General features: G+C 50.6%; 1 protein-coding gene and 1 non-coding gene across 2 annotated transcripts; both read left to right on the top strand.

Moving 5' to 3' along the window:
- Positions 1 to 1,424: 1,424 nt before the first annotated feature.
- PLAUR (plasminogen activator, urokinase receptor) lies at positions 1,425 to 14,188 on the top strand. The gene is given in 8 exon segments (XM_045845304.1): positions 1,425 to 1,617; positions 3,261 to 3,371; positions 4,454 to 4,597; positions 10,216 to 10,368; positions 11,354 to 11,488; positions 12,640 to 12,786; positions 13,796 to 13,958; positions 13,960 to 14,188. Coding segments are annotated over 8 exon segments (999 nt in total). The 5' UTR covers positions 1,425 to 1,559; the 3' UTR covers positions 14,048 to 14,188.
- Positions 13,181 to 13,371, top strand: LOC123823071. Its single transcript, XR_006786478.1, has one exon. It is a non-coding gene; the product is annotated as a U2 spliceosomal RNA (small nuclear RNA).
- Positions 14,189 to 17,011: the final 2,823 nt, after the last annotated feature.

Genomic DNA, 17,011 nt, shown 5'->3' with positions numbered 1-17,011 from the left:
GGACCAGTTCCTGGCACCTAGTAAATATTGAAGGAATTTGTTGAGGCCTCCACGTGGGCCAGCAATTGTCCAGAATTCTCACCTGCATTGATTGATCTGATTGGTCAGAAGCATCCTGAGATGAGGACTACCTTGCCTTTGCATTTTATTTTACTTTAAAATATATTTTTAAAGATTTTATTTATTCATTTTTAGAGAGAGGGGAAGGGAGAGAGAAATCAATGTGTGGTTTCCTCTCACATAGCCCACACTGGGGACCTGGCCCGCAACTTAGGCATGTGCCATGACTGGGAACAGAACCTGCAACACTTTGGTTCACAGGCTGGCACTCAATCCACTGACCCACACCAGCCAGGGTTACTTTAAAAAAAAAATTATTGCCCTGGCCACATAGTTCAGTTGGTTAGAGCATCATCCCAATACACCAAGGTTGTGAGTTCAATCCCCAGTCAGGGCACATAAAAGATTCAACAAATGAATGTATTAAAAAGTGAAACAACAACACTGGCTGGTGTGGCTCAGTGGATGAGTGTGAGCCTGCAAACCAAAGGGTCACCAGTTCATTTCCCAGTCAGGGAACATGCCTGGGTTGTGGGCCAGGTCCCCAGTAGGGGGCACGCTGCAGGCAACCACACACTAATGTTTCTCTCCCTCTCTTTCTTCCTCCCTTCCCTTCTCTCTAAAAATAAATAAATAAATAATCTTAAAAAAAAAAGAGTGAAACAACAAATCAATCTTTCCCTCTCCCTTTCTCTAAAATCAATAAATGAAAAACAATTTATTATAAATCTTTACAAACACACAGAAAAGGAGACAGAATGGCAGATAAGTTACCTCTATCTAATTGATACAAATATTTTGCTATTTTGCCTTTCTTTTTTCCTAAAGTGTATATTAAGTACAGATATCAATGACATTAACCTCTAAATATTTCAGTGAGCTATAAAAATTAAGAACAATTTTCCCATATAACCGCAAAATCATTGTCATAGCAGCACTATCTACTTTTTGGCTGAAGTGTTTTAAAGTAAATTAGAGACATGCTATTATTTCAAGCCCAAATATTTCAGCATTCATTTCTAAATGATAGAGACATTTCCCCACAAAACCACAATATCATTGTCCTCCTAACAAAACTAACAAAAATCCTATATCATCTAATAATCAGCCATCAGTTTCTATAGGGACAAATTTTTATCCGGAGAAGTGAGGCTCCCGGCTCAAGATCCCACAGCAGGAAGAGGGCGAACTGGAATTTACACCCCGCGGTCCGGGGACAGCTGTGACCGTGGCCGCGTGAGTCAGAGCAGAGCCGGCCCCCTACTCCCGGTTGGCCACGCCCTGGTAGAGGAAGTTTGGCCTGCGGGCGGGGGGGGGGGGCGGGTGACGTGGGGGAGGAGGTGGGGCGCCCACTCATCTAGGGCTGACTCGCTCTTTCGCAAAACGCCTGGGAGGAGCCCCCGGGACCACAAAACTGTGGTCTCCTTCCCGGGGCCAGACTCTCTGGTAGGGAAGCTGCGGACAGGAGCCGCTGAGGGACGGAGGAGTCGCTGCCGGACATGGGCGCCCAGCTGCTGCTGCCGCTGCTGCTGCTTGTGGTTCAAACCTGCATTCCAGGTAGAGGCACCTGGGTTGGAACACCTGCTCTGGGAATGGGGCCCCGCAGTGCGGACGGGAGAAGAGGGGGACTCAGTCTGGTCAGTTGGAGCAGGAGGGGAGTTCAGTCCCCAGCCCCTCCACTCAAATAACAATCCTCCTGCTGTCTGCAGCCCCTACACGGCACAGTACCTAGCACACAGTAGGTACTCAGGAAGTCCTAGCTGAGCGGAGGAGGCATTTAACCATTTCCACCGTTTACTGAGAGCTGTTTATTCCAGGTCCTCCTCTAAATTCCTTACTTGCACATTTCCAACTGGGCGGGCAGAACTTTATGTTAACCCCGCTTCACACAGAAGGCAACTGAGGCACACAGAGGTTAAGTGACTGGTCCGAGGTCACACAGCCAGTTCTTGAATGAGTGAGATTCTGATCCCCGCAGGGGCGTTCACTGCTCCCTCCTGTCTGTCGAGCCGCCCCCACCACCAGCCCCCAACCCCAGCCGTAGGGAGGACCGTGCATTTTACGCCAGATCCATGGAGAGCCAGGTGGAGCGTCACGGAGCCCGGGGCTGGGGACCCAGAGCTGCCCCTCCAGGACCCTCTCACCTCCTTTCCCCCGGAAAATTCAAGGGGAAAGGGTTGACAAAACTAGAGAAAATAGAGAAGGAACTCAGCCAAGGCGGGGTGGGAGGGGACGTTGTTTGGGGTTGAGGGCTATTTCGCCAATGAATAACCCGGAAAGCCCTGCCGACCGCAGGAGACCAAGAATGAGTAATGACGGTGGAGGACTCCAAATCCAGGGGAGGCAGGGACGCGCGTGGAAGCCTAGTGGTAAGGGAATAGGCCAGGGGTGTCATACGCATTCCCACCGGGGGCCACATCAGCCTCGAGGTTGCCTTCAAAGGGCCGAAATAATTTTAGGACTGTATAAATGTAACTACTTCTTCTTAACTGTTAAGGAGTTGAAAATACATTCGGCCCATTCGGATGATGTGGCTCCCGGTGTGTCTGACACCCCTGGAATAGGCCTTGCGGCCAGGCAAGCTTGCGGAGATATACCTCCGGGCGGAGCTGGTGGGCGAGGAGAGAACCTCGGGGTGGAGCTGGTGGGCGGGGAGAGAACCTCGGGGTGGAGCTGGTGGGCGGGGAGAGAGCCTCGGGGCGGAGCTAGTGGGCGGGGAGAGAGCCTCGGGGCGGAGCTAGTGGGCGGGGAGAGACCCTGGGGGAGGAGCTAGTGGGAGGGGAGAGAGCCTCGGGGTGGAGCTAGTGGGCGGGGAGAGAACCGAGGGGCGGAGCTAGTGGGCGGGGAGAGAACCTGGGGGAGGAGCTAGTGGGAGGGGAGAAAGCGCGCTGGGGAGGCCACAGTGCGAGTTACTAAGTAGTCGGGGTTCAAATTTCCGAAGGGCTGATGGGCGGGGATAGAACCTTAGGAAAGAGATGCAGGGACGGGACTCTGAGCTAGAGATATACTAGAACTGCCGCTAGCCTGAACCCAGCGTTGGAGCCCAGGGGCTGGCAGAACATGGAGCGCAAACCTGAGTGCACAGGGCTGGGAGACCTGGTGGTCCTGGTATTGGGACATCAGCGGAAGGACGAGAGGGGGGATCCTGGCGCAGAGCTATATAATAAAACTCTCTGACTGTCTCCTCCGTCTTTCCCTAGCCACCCGGGGCCTGCGGTGCATGCGGTGTGAGAGAAACGGGCATTGCCAGGTGGAAGAGTGTGCCCCCGGCCAGGCTCTCTGCAGGACCACGGTCCTGCGCATATGGGAAGGTAAGCTCCCGGACTCCAGCGCCACAGGGAACGCAAGGGACCAAGAAACCTTGTTTCACCAGCTATCAGGGAAATGCAAGCAAAAAGACAAGATGCCCTGTTTCACCCCTGCCAGGCTGACAAGCACATAAAAATCTGACAACACTGGGTTTGGTGAGGATGCGGAGCTGCAGACCCTGCTTTTGGGAGTCAAATGGTGCATCCACCCCACAGAGCTATTTGGTAATATCTAGTATAGATGAAGATTAGAGTACCCCCTACCGCCAGCATTTCAACTCCTAGGAACATAGAAACACCGAGGAACCCTGGCCTCGCGTGCCCAGAGACACACACATTAGAACAATGTTCTTAGCAGCAATGTTTGTGAAATGGAAAATGGGAAACACCCTCAAGTCACTCAGCAGCAGAGGAGAAAATTATGGTGTGATCACATAATGAAATACCATGCAGCAGTTTAAATGAAGAAAGTAGACCTGCGGGCATTAATATGGATACATCTCAGAAACGTGAGGGTGAGAGGAAAGACCATGTTGCAGAGTGTGATACCTTTAAATATGAAGTGTAAAATGTGTCAAACAACAGCGCCTGTTGTACCTGCCATTGGCTTCAGACAGGGCAGAGGGGAGTGTGCTGGGGCAGAGGGCTTTCACTCCATCTTTTAAGGTTCGCTTATTTTTAAAATGTCTGAAACAAATATAGGAAAAATGCAAATACTTTATAAAGTTAGGCAATGAATACACAGTCTTTATTATATCATTGTCTCACACTTTTGAGTAAGCTTAAAGCATTTTCCTTTAAAAATTTCCATTAGAGGTATCTCCCTGCTAAGGTCACTAAGCTGGGGGGACAGAGGTAGATGGATCCAGAAGGCCCCAGGGACGGTGTTGTCACTGAGAGAAAGTGGGCTCCCTGTGCGGGGTTCGTGGGAGGGCGGGTTAACGCTAGAAAAGACAGAGTTGGACCCCAGCAAGAGCAGAGGCCGGGACTCAGCCTCAGGAGCAGGCTACCACAAGGCCAGCAGTGGTAGAGGCTGGCTGGGCCCCGGGGGTGCCTCTGGGGTGACAGAGACACGTTCCTCACAGTCAGTGAAGAGCTGGAGGTGGTGGAGACGGGCTGTGCGCACCCAGAGAAGACCAACAGGACCATGAGCTATCGCACAGGCATGCAGGTCATCACCCTGACGGAGGCTGTCTGTGGGTCTGATTTGTGCAACCGGCCCAACTCTGGTGAGTAGGACAGCCCCTGCACCGCACAACCCTCTGCTTTCTGCACTCAACCCCGGCGTCCCCCCTGTCCTATCCTCGGCGCTATGCAAACCCCAGCTCCACGCCGTACCCCACGACCACCCCCAGCTCAAACCCTTCCTTGTCCCAAACACATGTCCAACCCTGACTCAACCGTGCCTCCTATCCCATCCCCAGATTCACGTCACCCCCAGCGCCCTCCGGCTCAAACTCATCCTTATTCCAAACACCTCTCTAACCCCACCCCTAAACTGACTCATCTCAAATGGTCCCCAATGCCACCCACAGACTCACCCCCATCCCTTAACCCTATCCCATCCCATACATGTTTGTCTTTATGGTTGTTATGCGTGAGATGCAACACCTGCCCTGAAGAAGCTACGCACACATCCACCCACTCAAGAGCTAGATGCGGTATCTCACTGATGATGTGTGACTCCTTCCGTGGGGCAGGAGATGGTTCAGCCAGTAGGTGCTAAGGGACCAGGATGCAAAGACCAGAGATACCAGAGACTCATAAGGAAAGTCAAAAAGAAAGGAGGGGATCCCAGGCTGCAGGGGGCTCAGGAAGCTCCCTAACAGAGGATGGTCCTTGCCTTCGGCAGTGAGAAAGAAAGAATGTGAAGAAACCCTTCCATAAGCCCTTGTGCTGAGTTTTGTGGCTTTAGGCTGTGGTCAGTTTAAGAAAAAGATTCCAATTCCTCCAGTTCCCGCAGGGGAGAGAGGGTGGGGAAGGCATCATCCCCGCTGGAGGCGAGCAGAGATTCCTCTTTCTGGCCCTAATGAGGAAGGAAATTGGCAAAGGCCGGTCCTGTCACAGTGCCGTCAGAAAGCAGAAGCCTGTGTTCGCTCTCGTTCTTCATTCATCCTGACCTCAAACTTTATCTGTCAGTGGGAACTGAATCAGATGTTCACTTTCAAGGAAGTCATGAGAGAGGATACTGGCTTCCTCTCTCGGTTAGATGTGCTTAAGGAAAGCATTAATAATTGGGTCTAAGTAATGCTTCTCACAGGGATAATATTCAAAATATTTAATGATACAGGTCAGGGCAGAAGGCATCGGTCAATTGGAAGAGACCTCAGGGTCCCTGCTGGGCCTGGTACTACAAGCTGATGGGTCCTGGGGACGTGAGGATTCTAAAGGAAAAGTTGGGAGTGGCCGGGGGTCCACCAGAGAGCTTGGGGCAGCAGCTGCCAAGTCAGTAATTTAAGACCTGATGTGCCTCTCTCAGGCACATTTCTAATGCCATCTTACCCTGCTTGTGGTGACTGGAATAGTTGGCTAAACCCCACATCCTGTACGTTAGTAATAGGGGGCACAGACGTGACCAGGACAGCCCTGGGCCCTGCCCCTGTGGAGCTCGAGGCCTAGTGGAAGGGGGAGGGTGTGACAGGCACATGGGGACACAGCGACTGCCAGAGCGGTCAGAGCTGGGATGGGAGAAGCCCAGGAAGAGGCGTCAGAACCATAGTGGAGGAAACGGAGACCAGAGGGGTCAGCGCTGCCGTGGGAAAGCCCAGTCCAGAGTTGTCAGGACTGGGGTGGGGAGTGGGGGGAATGGGGCCGGAGCCATCGGGGCTGGGATGAGTGAGAGCTGGGCTGTGGGGCCCTTGAGGAGATGCTCGACTCTGGTTGGGGAAGCTTTCCTGCAGCAAGCAACCGCTAAGATGGATCTTGTGGGACCAGGAGGAATCAGATGGTTAAAAAGACAGTGAAAGGGTTTCCCAGGGAAAGGGAGCTACAGATACAAAGGCCCAGAGGTGGTGGGAGAAAGGGGCAAATGGGGCTAGACAGCCGGTGAAATTGTCAGGGTCGTGTTACACGGGGCCTCCTAGGCTGTCGTGAGGAACACGGACTTCATTGGGGGCGTGGTGGGAGGTCATGAAGGGGTTTTAAGCAGAGGGTTCCAATCAGATTCATATTTTTAATATATTATTCTGACCTCAGAGTGAAAGGGAGCTTGGAGGGATGTGGTGATGAGGGGGTGAGGCGAGGAGGGACACCATGGTGGAGGGAAGGTAGGAAAGGGGAGGGGACCAGCTTGGAGGTGGATGAGTTGTCCAGGTAAAGATGAAGGCGGTCGAGTCAGACAGTCAGCCCTGTGGATGTAGAGGAGTGGATGAATTTGGGGGCTGTTTACCAGCGGATGAGCAAGGTTTAGTGGTAGATCAGACGTGGCGGTGGTTTGTAGTCCTGGTCATGATGGAGTCCATTCTATAAGGCAAAACCCCCACCAGTGACAGCTAAGAAAGCTGGATGAGTTATAAACAGTTATTTGAAGTCACTGGAAAGCAGCCGATGAAGAGAAACAGAGCACGCACAGAAGCCGAGTTCCACAGACAAGCTGGGGTTTTCCTTGAGTGCACTTTCCAATTTGCCGCTGTGGAGGGGAAATTGAACCCACGCAGAAAGAGATCGTCGCTAGACCGAGAAGACAGAGGTGGCACCTGGGGCTCCCAGAGTGTCTGGAAAATGAGAGGCCAAATCCTGGAGTGCGTGGAACCACAGAAAAGGGAGTCCTCACGTATGCAAATGACTTCCTTCAGTCATTGGCAAGCTGAATGTGCGTACGGTGAGATTCCAAGAAGCTCAGCAGCAAATAGTACCTTGGAAGCTGCAGAACTGAGCAAGGATTCCAGCAGGTGCAAGATGCTGGGAAGACCCAAGTTACCAAGCTGGCAGGAGAGGCCTTGGTAACCTTCTCAGGCTTTTCTCTGAGGCCACACTCTCGGAGGCGGGGCAAAACTGAAATACACCAGTCCTAACAATGCGAACTTCCAATCTCCAGCAGAAAGAAAGTCTACCCCTCTTTGGAAGAGGCTACATTGTTCAGAGTCTTTACAAATTTTCATCTGTAATGTCTGGCATCTAATCAAAACTTACAAGGTAGCCTGAAACAAAGAAAACACTGATTGCCCGGAAACCAAGAGAAAAATCCAACAACAGAAACAGGCTCATAAGGATTCAGATATTGGAATTATTAGGGAACTTTATAATACCTGTGATGAACATATTTGAGAAAATGGAGGAAAGGAGGAGTTTTAGCAGAGATCTGGAATCCGTTTTTTAAAAAAATCAAACAGGATGTATAGGACAGTGACGGAAATGAAGAACTCAATAGATGTGCTTCATAGCGATCAGAAATAGCAGAGCCCAAGGATTAAAGAACTAGAGGACAGGGCAGTAGAAGGTCCAGATTGATATCTAGGAGTAAGGAGTTTGCCAAGTGTCTGCCCTGGAGGACAGGATGGGGCCACCTCAGACATGTGGAATTCAGAAGAAGAGCAGGTCTGGGGAGGAGATGGGGAGTTCCGGGTGTGGCATGTAGATTCGGGTGTTTGAGGGATGGCCCGGGGCCTCCAGGAGGCCGTTGGGTGTGCAGTGTGGAGCTCAGAGAGAAGTCCTGCCTGGAGAGAGACTTATGAGTCCTCAGCAGGTAGGCAGAGATGAAGCCACGCCAGTAGGTAACCTCCCCGTAGGAGAGAGTGTGCACCGAGAGAAATGTAAAGGGCCTCAGACAGAACCCTGAGGATCACCCACAGTTAGAAAGGCAACGTAAGCAGAGTCCCCAAAGGAGACCCATGGGTGGTATGAGACAGCTACTTTGGCAGTGATGGCAGTTTGTGTTTTCATTTTCATGGAATTTCATGTGAGAAGACTTGGATTCTTGTTGGCCTTTTAGTTATTTTTCTCTGGCAGGTGGGAGGAGGGTGGATGGGATTAGGCCTTTGATGTAATTTATTTGCCTAATTACAGCTGCTGGCTCCCCAGTTTCCAGCCTTGGCTGAGATGCCCTCTCGTTTCTCTAAGACTTGGCTCAGACTCATCTTGGATATCTGGGGTCAGGAAGGGGCAGGCATGCCAAGCTCGGGGATGGTGTGAGCCAAGGCCTGGGCAGAGGAATGACCAGAGAATCCAGGGAAAGGGAACTCCTTCACTCGGCCTGACCGGAAAGGTCCATGTGAGAAGCCAAGTTATTACCGTTCCATCAAGTGCAGCTTTGATCCCTGAGACACTTGGGTCGGGAATTAATTATCTGTTGCTGCATTACCCCAAAACTTAAAACAAAAATAAATGTGCATTCTTTCGCAAAAGTTTCTGAAGGTCAAGAATCCGGAGTAGCTTAGTGAGAGGGCTCTGCATCTTTCATGTGGTTTGCAGTCCAGAGGCAGCTGAGCTGCAGTCACCTGGAGGCTCCCCGGGAGGCTTCGCCCGCATGGGTGACCCGCTCTGGCGAAGGCCTCGGTTCCCGCCACAAGGACCATGCTCTGGGGCTGCCTGAGTGCCCTCATGACACGGCAGCGGCTTCCCCCAGAGCAAGGGATCCAAGAAAGAGCTGGGGAAAAGTCACAATGTCTCATAATCTAGCGCAGAAATTGCATGCCTTCACTGCCTCAGCATCCTTTTGGTTATACTGGCAGCCCTACTCTTCATGGGAAGGGACCACACGAGGGCAGGACTATCAGGCAGCCGGGATCACTGAGGGCTCTCTTGGAGACCGGCTACCATGGGGAACCATAGAAGGGTCTTAAGTAATCATTCATTCATTCATTCATTCAATGAATAGTTATTCAATATCCTCTCTGGCTCGGGCCTTCTGCTGGGTGGTGTTGGGGTGCAGTAGTGACCAGATAGCCTTAGCTGTACTTTCCTGGGACTCAGAGTCCACTGAGGGAAACAAGCCTGTCACCAGACAGGGATGACCCAGAGCGAGTTAGGCTGGAATTGGAGAACACAGAGAGGCACCCGATGCAGCCTAAAAGGTCAAGGAGGGCTTCTTGGGCGAGGTAAAGTTGAAGAAGATGAGGCCTGGAGAATGAGTAGGAGATGGAGAAAGTAGGGAGCAAGGCAACAGCAGATGCAAAGGTTAGATGCACTGGCATGTGTATTTGGGAACCGTGGGAAGTTGTGTGGAATAGAGATCGAGGAGCTAGTGGATGGAGACGAGGCAAGAGAGGTAGCCAGGACCCAGTCTTTGATGGGCCTTGAATGTCACGCTGACAATCATGGATTTTATGCTGAGAGCACTGGGGAGCCATGGAAGGGTTTTGAGCAGAAGAGAGACAAGTTCAGAGTTGAGTATTAGAAATATCCTTCTAGGGCAGGGGTGTCAAACTCATTTTCACCGGAGGCCACGTCAGCCTCTTGGTTGCCTTCAAAGGGTCGAATGTAACTTTAGGACTGTAGAAATGTAACTGCTCCTTAACAGTTAAGCGAGAGCTCGGCACTGCTGCTGGGTAGAAGCAAGGTGCCAGGCCAGACAAAACAAGGTGGAGGGCCAGATTCTGCCCTCGGGCCTTGTGTTTGCCACCTGGAATCTAGAGCTATGTGGGGACGCACTAGGGCAAGGGTGGAAGTGGCAAGAATGCAAACCGGGAGGCCAGGGAGGAAGCTGGTATTGAAGGAGGTCTGAGCTAGGCCTGGTCATGGGACCAGAAAGGAGGGAAAGGGTTCTAGAAAGATTCAGAATGACCAGGGCTTAGTGATTGTCTGAAGAGTGAAATAGGAGTGATTGATGTTGAGGCGAGTCTTCGAGGGAGCTGGATCTCCAGGACTTTCCCCATGGACTCACCACCCTGCCCCCCCCCCCCCACACCAGGCCGGTCTCCCACCTTTCCCAGAAGCCGGTACCTCGAATGTGTCTCCTGCGCCTCTTCAGACCTGAGCTGTGAGAGGGGCTGGGACAAGAGCCTCCAGTGCCGCTACCCTGGAGAACAGTGCCTGGACGTGGTGACCCACCGGAGTGTGGAAGGTGAGCTCTAACCTGCCAGCAACTCCTCCCTGCTTCGCCCCGCCCCCAGGCTGCACTTCAATCCCCCACAACAGAGATTTAAGCGAGGTGGAAAAGTGGTTCTTTCACGTACAGAAAGTCCAGTGATAGGAAGTTCAGGGCCACAAGGACAGTTCCACGGTCACCAGGAACCCAGAGGCTTTCTCATTTCTTTTTCTTTTTTAAGAGACTCATTATTTTGTTTTGGTTTTTTTATTTTATTAAACTTTTTTTTTTATCCTCACACATTGATGCTAGAGGGAAACATTGGTTGGTTGCTTTCTCAGACACGCCCAGACCAGGGATCAAACACCCAACCGTTTGGTCTACTTGTTGGCGCTCCAACCAACGGAGCCACACCGGCCAGAGCTGCATTCTCATTTCTTACATATTGCTTCCATTCTCAAGATGGCCTCATAGTCCAAAATAGCTGTCAGAGTTCCAGACTTCATGTCCAAGTTCCAGGAAGAAGGAAGGTGAAAAGAAGGGGTAAAATGGGGACACCTCTCCTTTTGTAATAGTTCTTCTAGAAGTCCCTTAAGCCTTTCTTCTTAATGCCCTGGCTGGTGTGGCTCAGTGGACTGAGTGCCAGCCTTCAAACCAAAGGGTCACCTGTTCGATTCCCAGTCAGGGCCCATGCTTGGGTTGCAGATCAGGTTCCCAGTAGGGGGCGCTTGAAAGGCAGCCACACATGGATGTTTCTGTCCCTCTCTTTCCCCTCCATTCCTCTCTCTAAAAATAAAGAAATCAAATCTTAAAAATAATAATAATAATAAAACCCTTGCTACTTATATCACATTGGCCAGAACTTAGGCACGTGACCTTTGGCTAGATATATGACTGCCCCAAAGAAAATGAGGTCCTGCAACAAACAGTGAAGCAGAGAATGACAGATGGCTGCCACGATGGGCAAATCCAGTCCCAGCCCTCCATCAACAACCTGACCTCTCTCCTCTGCCCCCCACAGAGAGTCCAAGGGATGAGCGCCACTCCCGAGGCTGTGGCAACCTTCCCGGCTGCCCAGGCCCCACCGGCTTCCACAACAACCACACCTTCCACTTCTTGCGGTGCTGCAACACTACCAAATGCAACCAGGGCCCAGGTAAGGGGCAGGGGCCCCCAGCGTGAGGTCTGGGGTCCAGGAGGGGAGGTGCTCTCAGGGACATTGCTGCTCTCAAAGGTAAACCCTTCTTATCTAGGTCTCCATTTCCTCTTCTGAAAGACGGACATAGCAAACCCTTCCTCCAAGAAGGATTTTGTGAGAATTCAATGAGTCTAGCAAACCTGCACTAAGACCCACATTTGATGCTTCCATAATTCTCCTGAGTCCTTCCACTGCTCAGCACCCTGTTCTGAGCCACCTTGACCTCTCACTTACATGGTTGCGATAACCTCCTCTCTGGTCCCCCCGAGGCCCCAGGGCCAATGTTCCACACAGCAGGAAGAGAGATTTTTAAAGATGTAAATGAGATCAGGCCACCGTCCTTCCTCAAGCACTTTAAGGACTTCCCCTTGCTCTTAGAATAAAATCCACATGCCCTATGCAATTCGTCACCTACCTGCCTCGCGGTCTTATTTCGTTTCTGCAATTGCCAAACGCCGTACTGCCTCATGGTCGTTGCACTGGCAGTTCCCTCCCTTAGAAACACGTCTCCAGGAAGAGTTCACCTGACCGGCTATTTCTCGTTCATTAGGTCCCAGTCTTAAAGACTCATCCTCATTGAAACTTTCCCTACCCCTCCCCTTCAGCATAATCCAGATCCCTCGCATTACACTGTCTCGATGACACATTGTCCCACCGGACTTTCCACACTGATGGAAGCGTTCTGCCTCTTTACCGTGCGATATGGTTGCCACTGCCACAAGTGGCTATGGAGCACTTGACGTGTGGACGGAATTTTGAATTTTATTTATTATTAATTAATTTCAATGTAGATACAACCACATGTGGCTAGTGGCTACCATATGGGACAATGTCGCTCTAAATTGTAAGTTCTGTGAGGGCAGGGACTATTTCATCTTAACCCAGCTGCTTACCCGGTGCCTGGGCCGACAGGGACTCAGCGGGGCCTGAGAGTTGGGATTTCTCCCGCAGACCCCAGAGAACCCCTTAAGAGAGTGCCATTCCAATGTCGACCACAAGGGGGCCTCGTGACGTCTCGGGCTGAGAGCGGGGAGTCAATGCAAGGAAGGACACACTTCCCGACACCCCCACCTTGTGCTAATTTCGTTGGTCTCTTGTCTTCTCCCAAGTCCTGGAGCTTCAGAACTTGCCATCGAATGGCCTCCAGTGTTACAGCTGTGAGGGGAACAGCACGCATGGATGCTCCTCCGAAGAGACCTCCCTCACCGCCTGCCGAGGCCCCATGAATCAATGTCTGGAAGCCACAGGCTCTGATGGTGAGGCCATTTGGCAGGTTGGAAGGGGTGGGTGTCTGCAAGGGGTCAGCTTCCAGTTTAGCTGGACATCATTGAGGTGGGTGTTCCTATCCTTCAGCTGGGTGCAAATTCTAGTAAGGAATTAGGACTTGTCCTTTAGGAAATGGATCTTTTGGCCACAGAAACGTGGAATTCTTTGGGGGTGGGACTTCCTGTGGATATCCCGGGCTTCCATCCTGGCACATCCTGGAAAGGCCTCTGTTCCAGTAGCTCTCAGACTTTTTGATGTCAAGATTCCTTCACACTCTTAAAAAGAATTGTGTATGTCAGCTATATCTATAGATATTACTGCATTAGAAAGTAAAACAGACATTTTTATAAGATGTATTTATTAATGTATTCTAAAATAATAATTATCACTTATTGGCCTTTTGGCTAAGATCAAGTGTAGTATCTGTTTTTATCAGTTTAATATCTGATATGTTCTCTATCCGAGGACAGTATATTAAATGGATTTTTGGAATTAGGAGATGGAATAGATGCTTACTTCACCCACTCCACGCATCGACCTGGTATTGCAGTACTTCCAGGAATGGTGCACCCCAAAAAATAAAGAAATAAAATAACAATTAAAAACTCATCACACATGAACATATTTTTATTGAAAAAAACCCCACTATATTTTCCAAAATGAAAAAATTTAACGAGAAGTTTGGCATTGTTCTATAGTTCTACATATAAGTCTCTTCACTGTCTGGCTTAATAGAAAACAGCTGGATCTTCCTATCTGCTTCTGCACGCAATCTGTGGCAAGACCACATGTCCCGGCAGTCTGGAAAACCCCACTGTACACTCAGGAGAGCAAAAACGCCAAATGATGTTTTGGCATTATCATGAGAATAATTTTGACCTCCCAGATCCCCTGCACCACACTTAGAACTTCTGCTTTTCCCACCACAAGGTGGCTTGTTGCCCAGTGAGAAGTTCAGGCCCAAGAGCTGGGAACTCACACCATCTTCTCTCTCCTCAGAGCTGGGGAACCCGCACTACACAGTGAGAGGTTGTGCAACGCCTTCATGGTGCCAGAGCCTCCATGTGGCTGAAGCCTACAGACTGACCCATCTCAACGTCACGTGCTGTACTGGAAATGGCTGCAATCACCCAAATGGGGATAGGCAGCCCCGCGTGGGGGGCGCCCCGGGCTGGCCCTGCCCACTTCAGCCTCACCGTCACCCTCCTGATGACCGCGAGACTGTGGGGAGGCACTCTCCTCTGGACCTGACCCCACACTCCGCCTGCCCTGGCTGGATCCAGGGGGCCCCTTCTCCCTTCTCTCTGCTCCTGGTCCTGCAGATGTGCTGTGTGACTTCAGGCTAGTGTGCTGTTTCCTCCAGGCCTCAGTTTCCCCAGCCGTGAAACCACCTGTCTCACAGAGAACCAGAGAACCAGAGGGGGAAAGCCGGACAAAGGCTGCGGGCCAGCAGAAGAGTTCTTATTATTACTAATATTGCCGCCGCTGTTGTTGTTATTATTAATTAATATTTGTGTTATTTAATATTTTATACTTATATAAAGTTCATTTTTATATCAATGAGCAGGGCCAGATCTGCCCTTGTCCATAATGTCTGTCTTTCAAAGGATGCATGGGGGGGGCACCCGACTTCAGGCTCCTGGAATTGGGGGTCACATGGTAGGACCCAGGTGTTTGAGGCCCCCACTGGGAGCTGTCCCGTGTGGGCTTCCACCCTAAGTCACACCCACATCTATTTCTGAGCTCCAAATGCAATGCCTTCCAGCTGACTCACCTAAGTACTAGCCTTCCAGCATCTTCTCCCACACTCCAAAGGTCAAGGCCACTTTGTTGTTCTGTGGAGACATGCCCGCATTTCCTGCAGACTCTGAGACAGGAGATGTAGGGAGATGACCTGCCTGCCCGAACTCCCTTGATGCACTGCAGTGAGAAGCAAAGACAGGACTACATTTCCCCTGATGCTCTGGGGCCAGGAGCTAAAGGTTGGGCTCTATTTCCTAGGATACCCTCAGACTGACCGACAAAAACAGAACTACCATTTCAGTGGCTCTCTTGGAGCACAATAGTGAAGGGGTCACGTTTTCCAGGGTTCACTGAAGCAAACCCACGGGGACAAAACTACAGGGGGCCTGATGGCAAACGAAGAAAAAGATAATCTCCACAGTATTTGGGGTGAGGTGAGGAGCAGGGTTTCTTTTGAGGAGCTCCTCCAAACACACGTCACCGCCTGTCATTGCAGTGGCTGGAAGCGACGGGGTCTGTGTCTCTACCTCCGGAACGTGAGTGGCTCTGCGACTGCTTTGACCAATAAAAGAATGTGGTGGGAGTTACGCCACGCCATGTTCTGGGCCCAGGCTGTCAGGAACTGTCTGGTTCTGGGGAAGCCAGCTGCCACGTCAAAGTCCTCCTGCACTGAGACTGCCATGCTATGAGGACACCCAAGCTGCTCCTGCACGGATGCCATATGGAGAGAGCGCCACACATGTTCCAGCATCTCAGCCCAGGCACCAGACAAGTGGGCGAAGGCGCTGCCTTGGACATCGTAACCCCAGCAGATGTCCATGTGCAGGGGAAGCAGGAAACCCAGCTGCTTTCATTTCCTAGGGCTGCTAGAATAAATTACTACAAACTGGCAAACTGGGTGGCTTCAAACGACGCAGATGCACTCTCTCGGAGTTCTGGATGCTAGAAGTCCAAAGTCGAGGCGCTGGCTGAGCCATGCTCCTTCTGAAGTCTCTGGGGAAGAATCCTCCAAAAGTCTGTAGGAAGAAGCCTCTTCCTAGCTTCTGACAATCCTTGGCTTTCCTTGGTTTACAGCTACATCGCTCCACTCCCTGCCTCTGTCCTCACGTGGCCTTCTTCTTTGTGAGTGTGGCTGTGGGTCCCCAAATCTCTCTCTCCTTGGAAGGTCACCAGTCATGGATTTGAGGTCCTGGCCTAATCCAGTATGACCTCATCCTAGCTATTTTAGAATAAGTTCACATTCATAGATCCTGAGGGTTAGGATTTCAACATATATTTTGAGGGGGACACAATCTGACCCACAAACCCATTAATAGCCAGAACCAAGGTTTCAGATATCTGGCCCCTGTGAGCTACCCTGCCCCCTCCAGCTGTTCCAGACAGCCCACTTTGGCCCCAGTCCATTGTGGAGCTGATACACACTGACCCTGCTATGCCTTGTTGGAATTCCTGATCCACAGAATCACCAACTAAAAAGGTGGTGTTCTACACCTCTGGGTTTGGGGTTATTTTGTAATGCTGCGATGGTTACCTGGAACAGTCATTTGTTTGTTTGTTTGCTAACTTGTTTGTCTTCACATTATAATCCCCATAAAGAGCGAGGCCTTTTCATTTGCTCGCTGCTGCCTTCCCTGTACCCAGAATAGTGCCTGGAACATGGCAGGGGGTGAAGAAAAGAAGGAAGGAACAAAGGGTTGAAAGACTACATCATCTGTGGTCTCTTACAACAAACACTAGGCTAGGATCTATCTCCCATGATTCCCTGCAGCAGAGATGAGGCCAAGATGACATTCTCTGAGATGCTCCATAATGAAAATTGAGAATAGTATCACCTTCACCGTGATTCCCTAGGACAGAAATTGGAGGCTAGAATTGCATCCACCATGGTGCCCTACCAGAGATTGGAGGCTAGCACCACATTTCCCATGATGCCTTTTAGCAGGAATTGAGGCAAGGACTGCATTTCCCATGAGACCCAACAGCAGAGATTGAAGGCTCGGATTACATCTCCTGTGATGCCCTACAGCAGATGTTGAGGCTAGGGATAAATTTCTCATAATGTTCTAAACCACAGCTTGTAATCAGGACTTCATTGTTAATGGCTCCCAAGATTTTGTTCATGGATCTCGGCTGCAAGAAGTAAAATCTATTTAAGCTGACTTAAGCAAAAATGACAACATTATTAGAAGTTTAGAATCCAGGCAAGAGCTAGGTCTCTGGGCCTCACTGGGAACAGGAAATGTAGCTGAAAATCTTCTTGTGAAATTAAGGTTGCCTCCCTTTTGCAAAATCTGTCTGTCTCTCTTTCTCAAAAGTGTAGCTTTCCTCTTGGGCTTTCATTTTTTAAAAAACATTTTATTTATTTATTTTTAGAGAGATGGGAAGGGAAAAAGAAAGAAAGGAAGAGAAACATCAATGTGTGGTTGCCTCTCATGTGCCCCCTCTGGGGGACCTGGCCTGCAACCCAGGCAT

Source organism: Phyllostomus hastatus, unplaced genomic scaffold (genome assembly GCF_019186645.2).
Source record: "Phyllostomus hastatus isolate PE091 unplaced genomic scaffold, TTU_PhHast_1.1 phas_contig_468, whole genome shotgun sequence".
Taxonomy (NCBI): Eukaryota; Metazoa; Chordata; class Mammalia; order Chiroptera; family Phyllostomidae; genus Phyllostomus; species Phyllostomus hastatus.
This window is presented reverse-complemented; position numbering and strand designations above follow the sequence as displayed.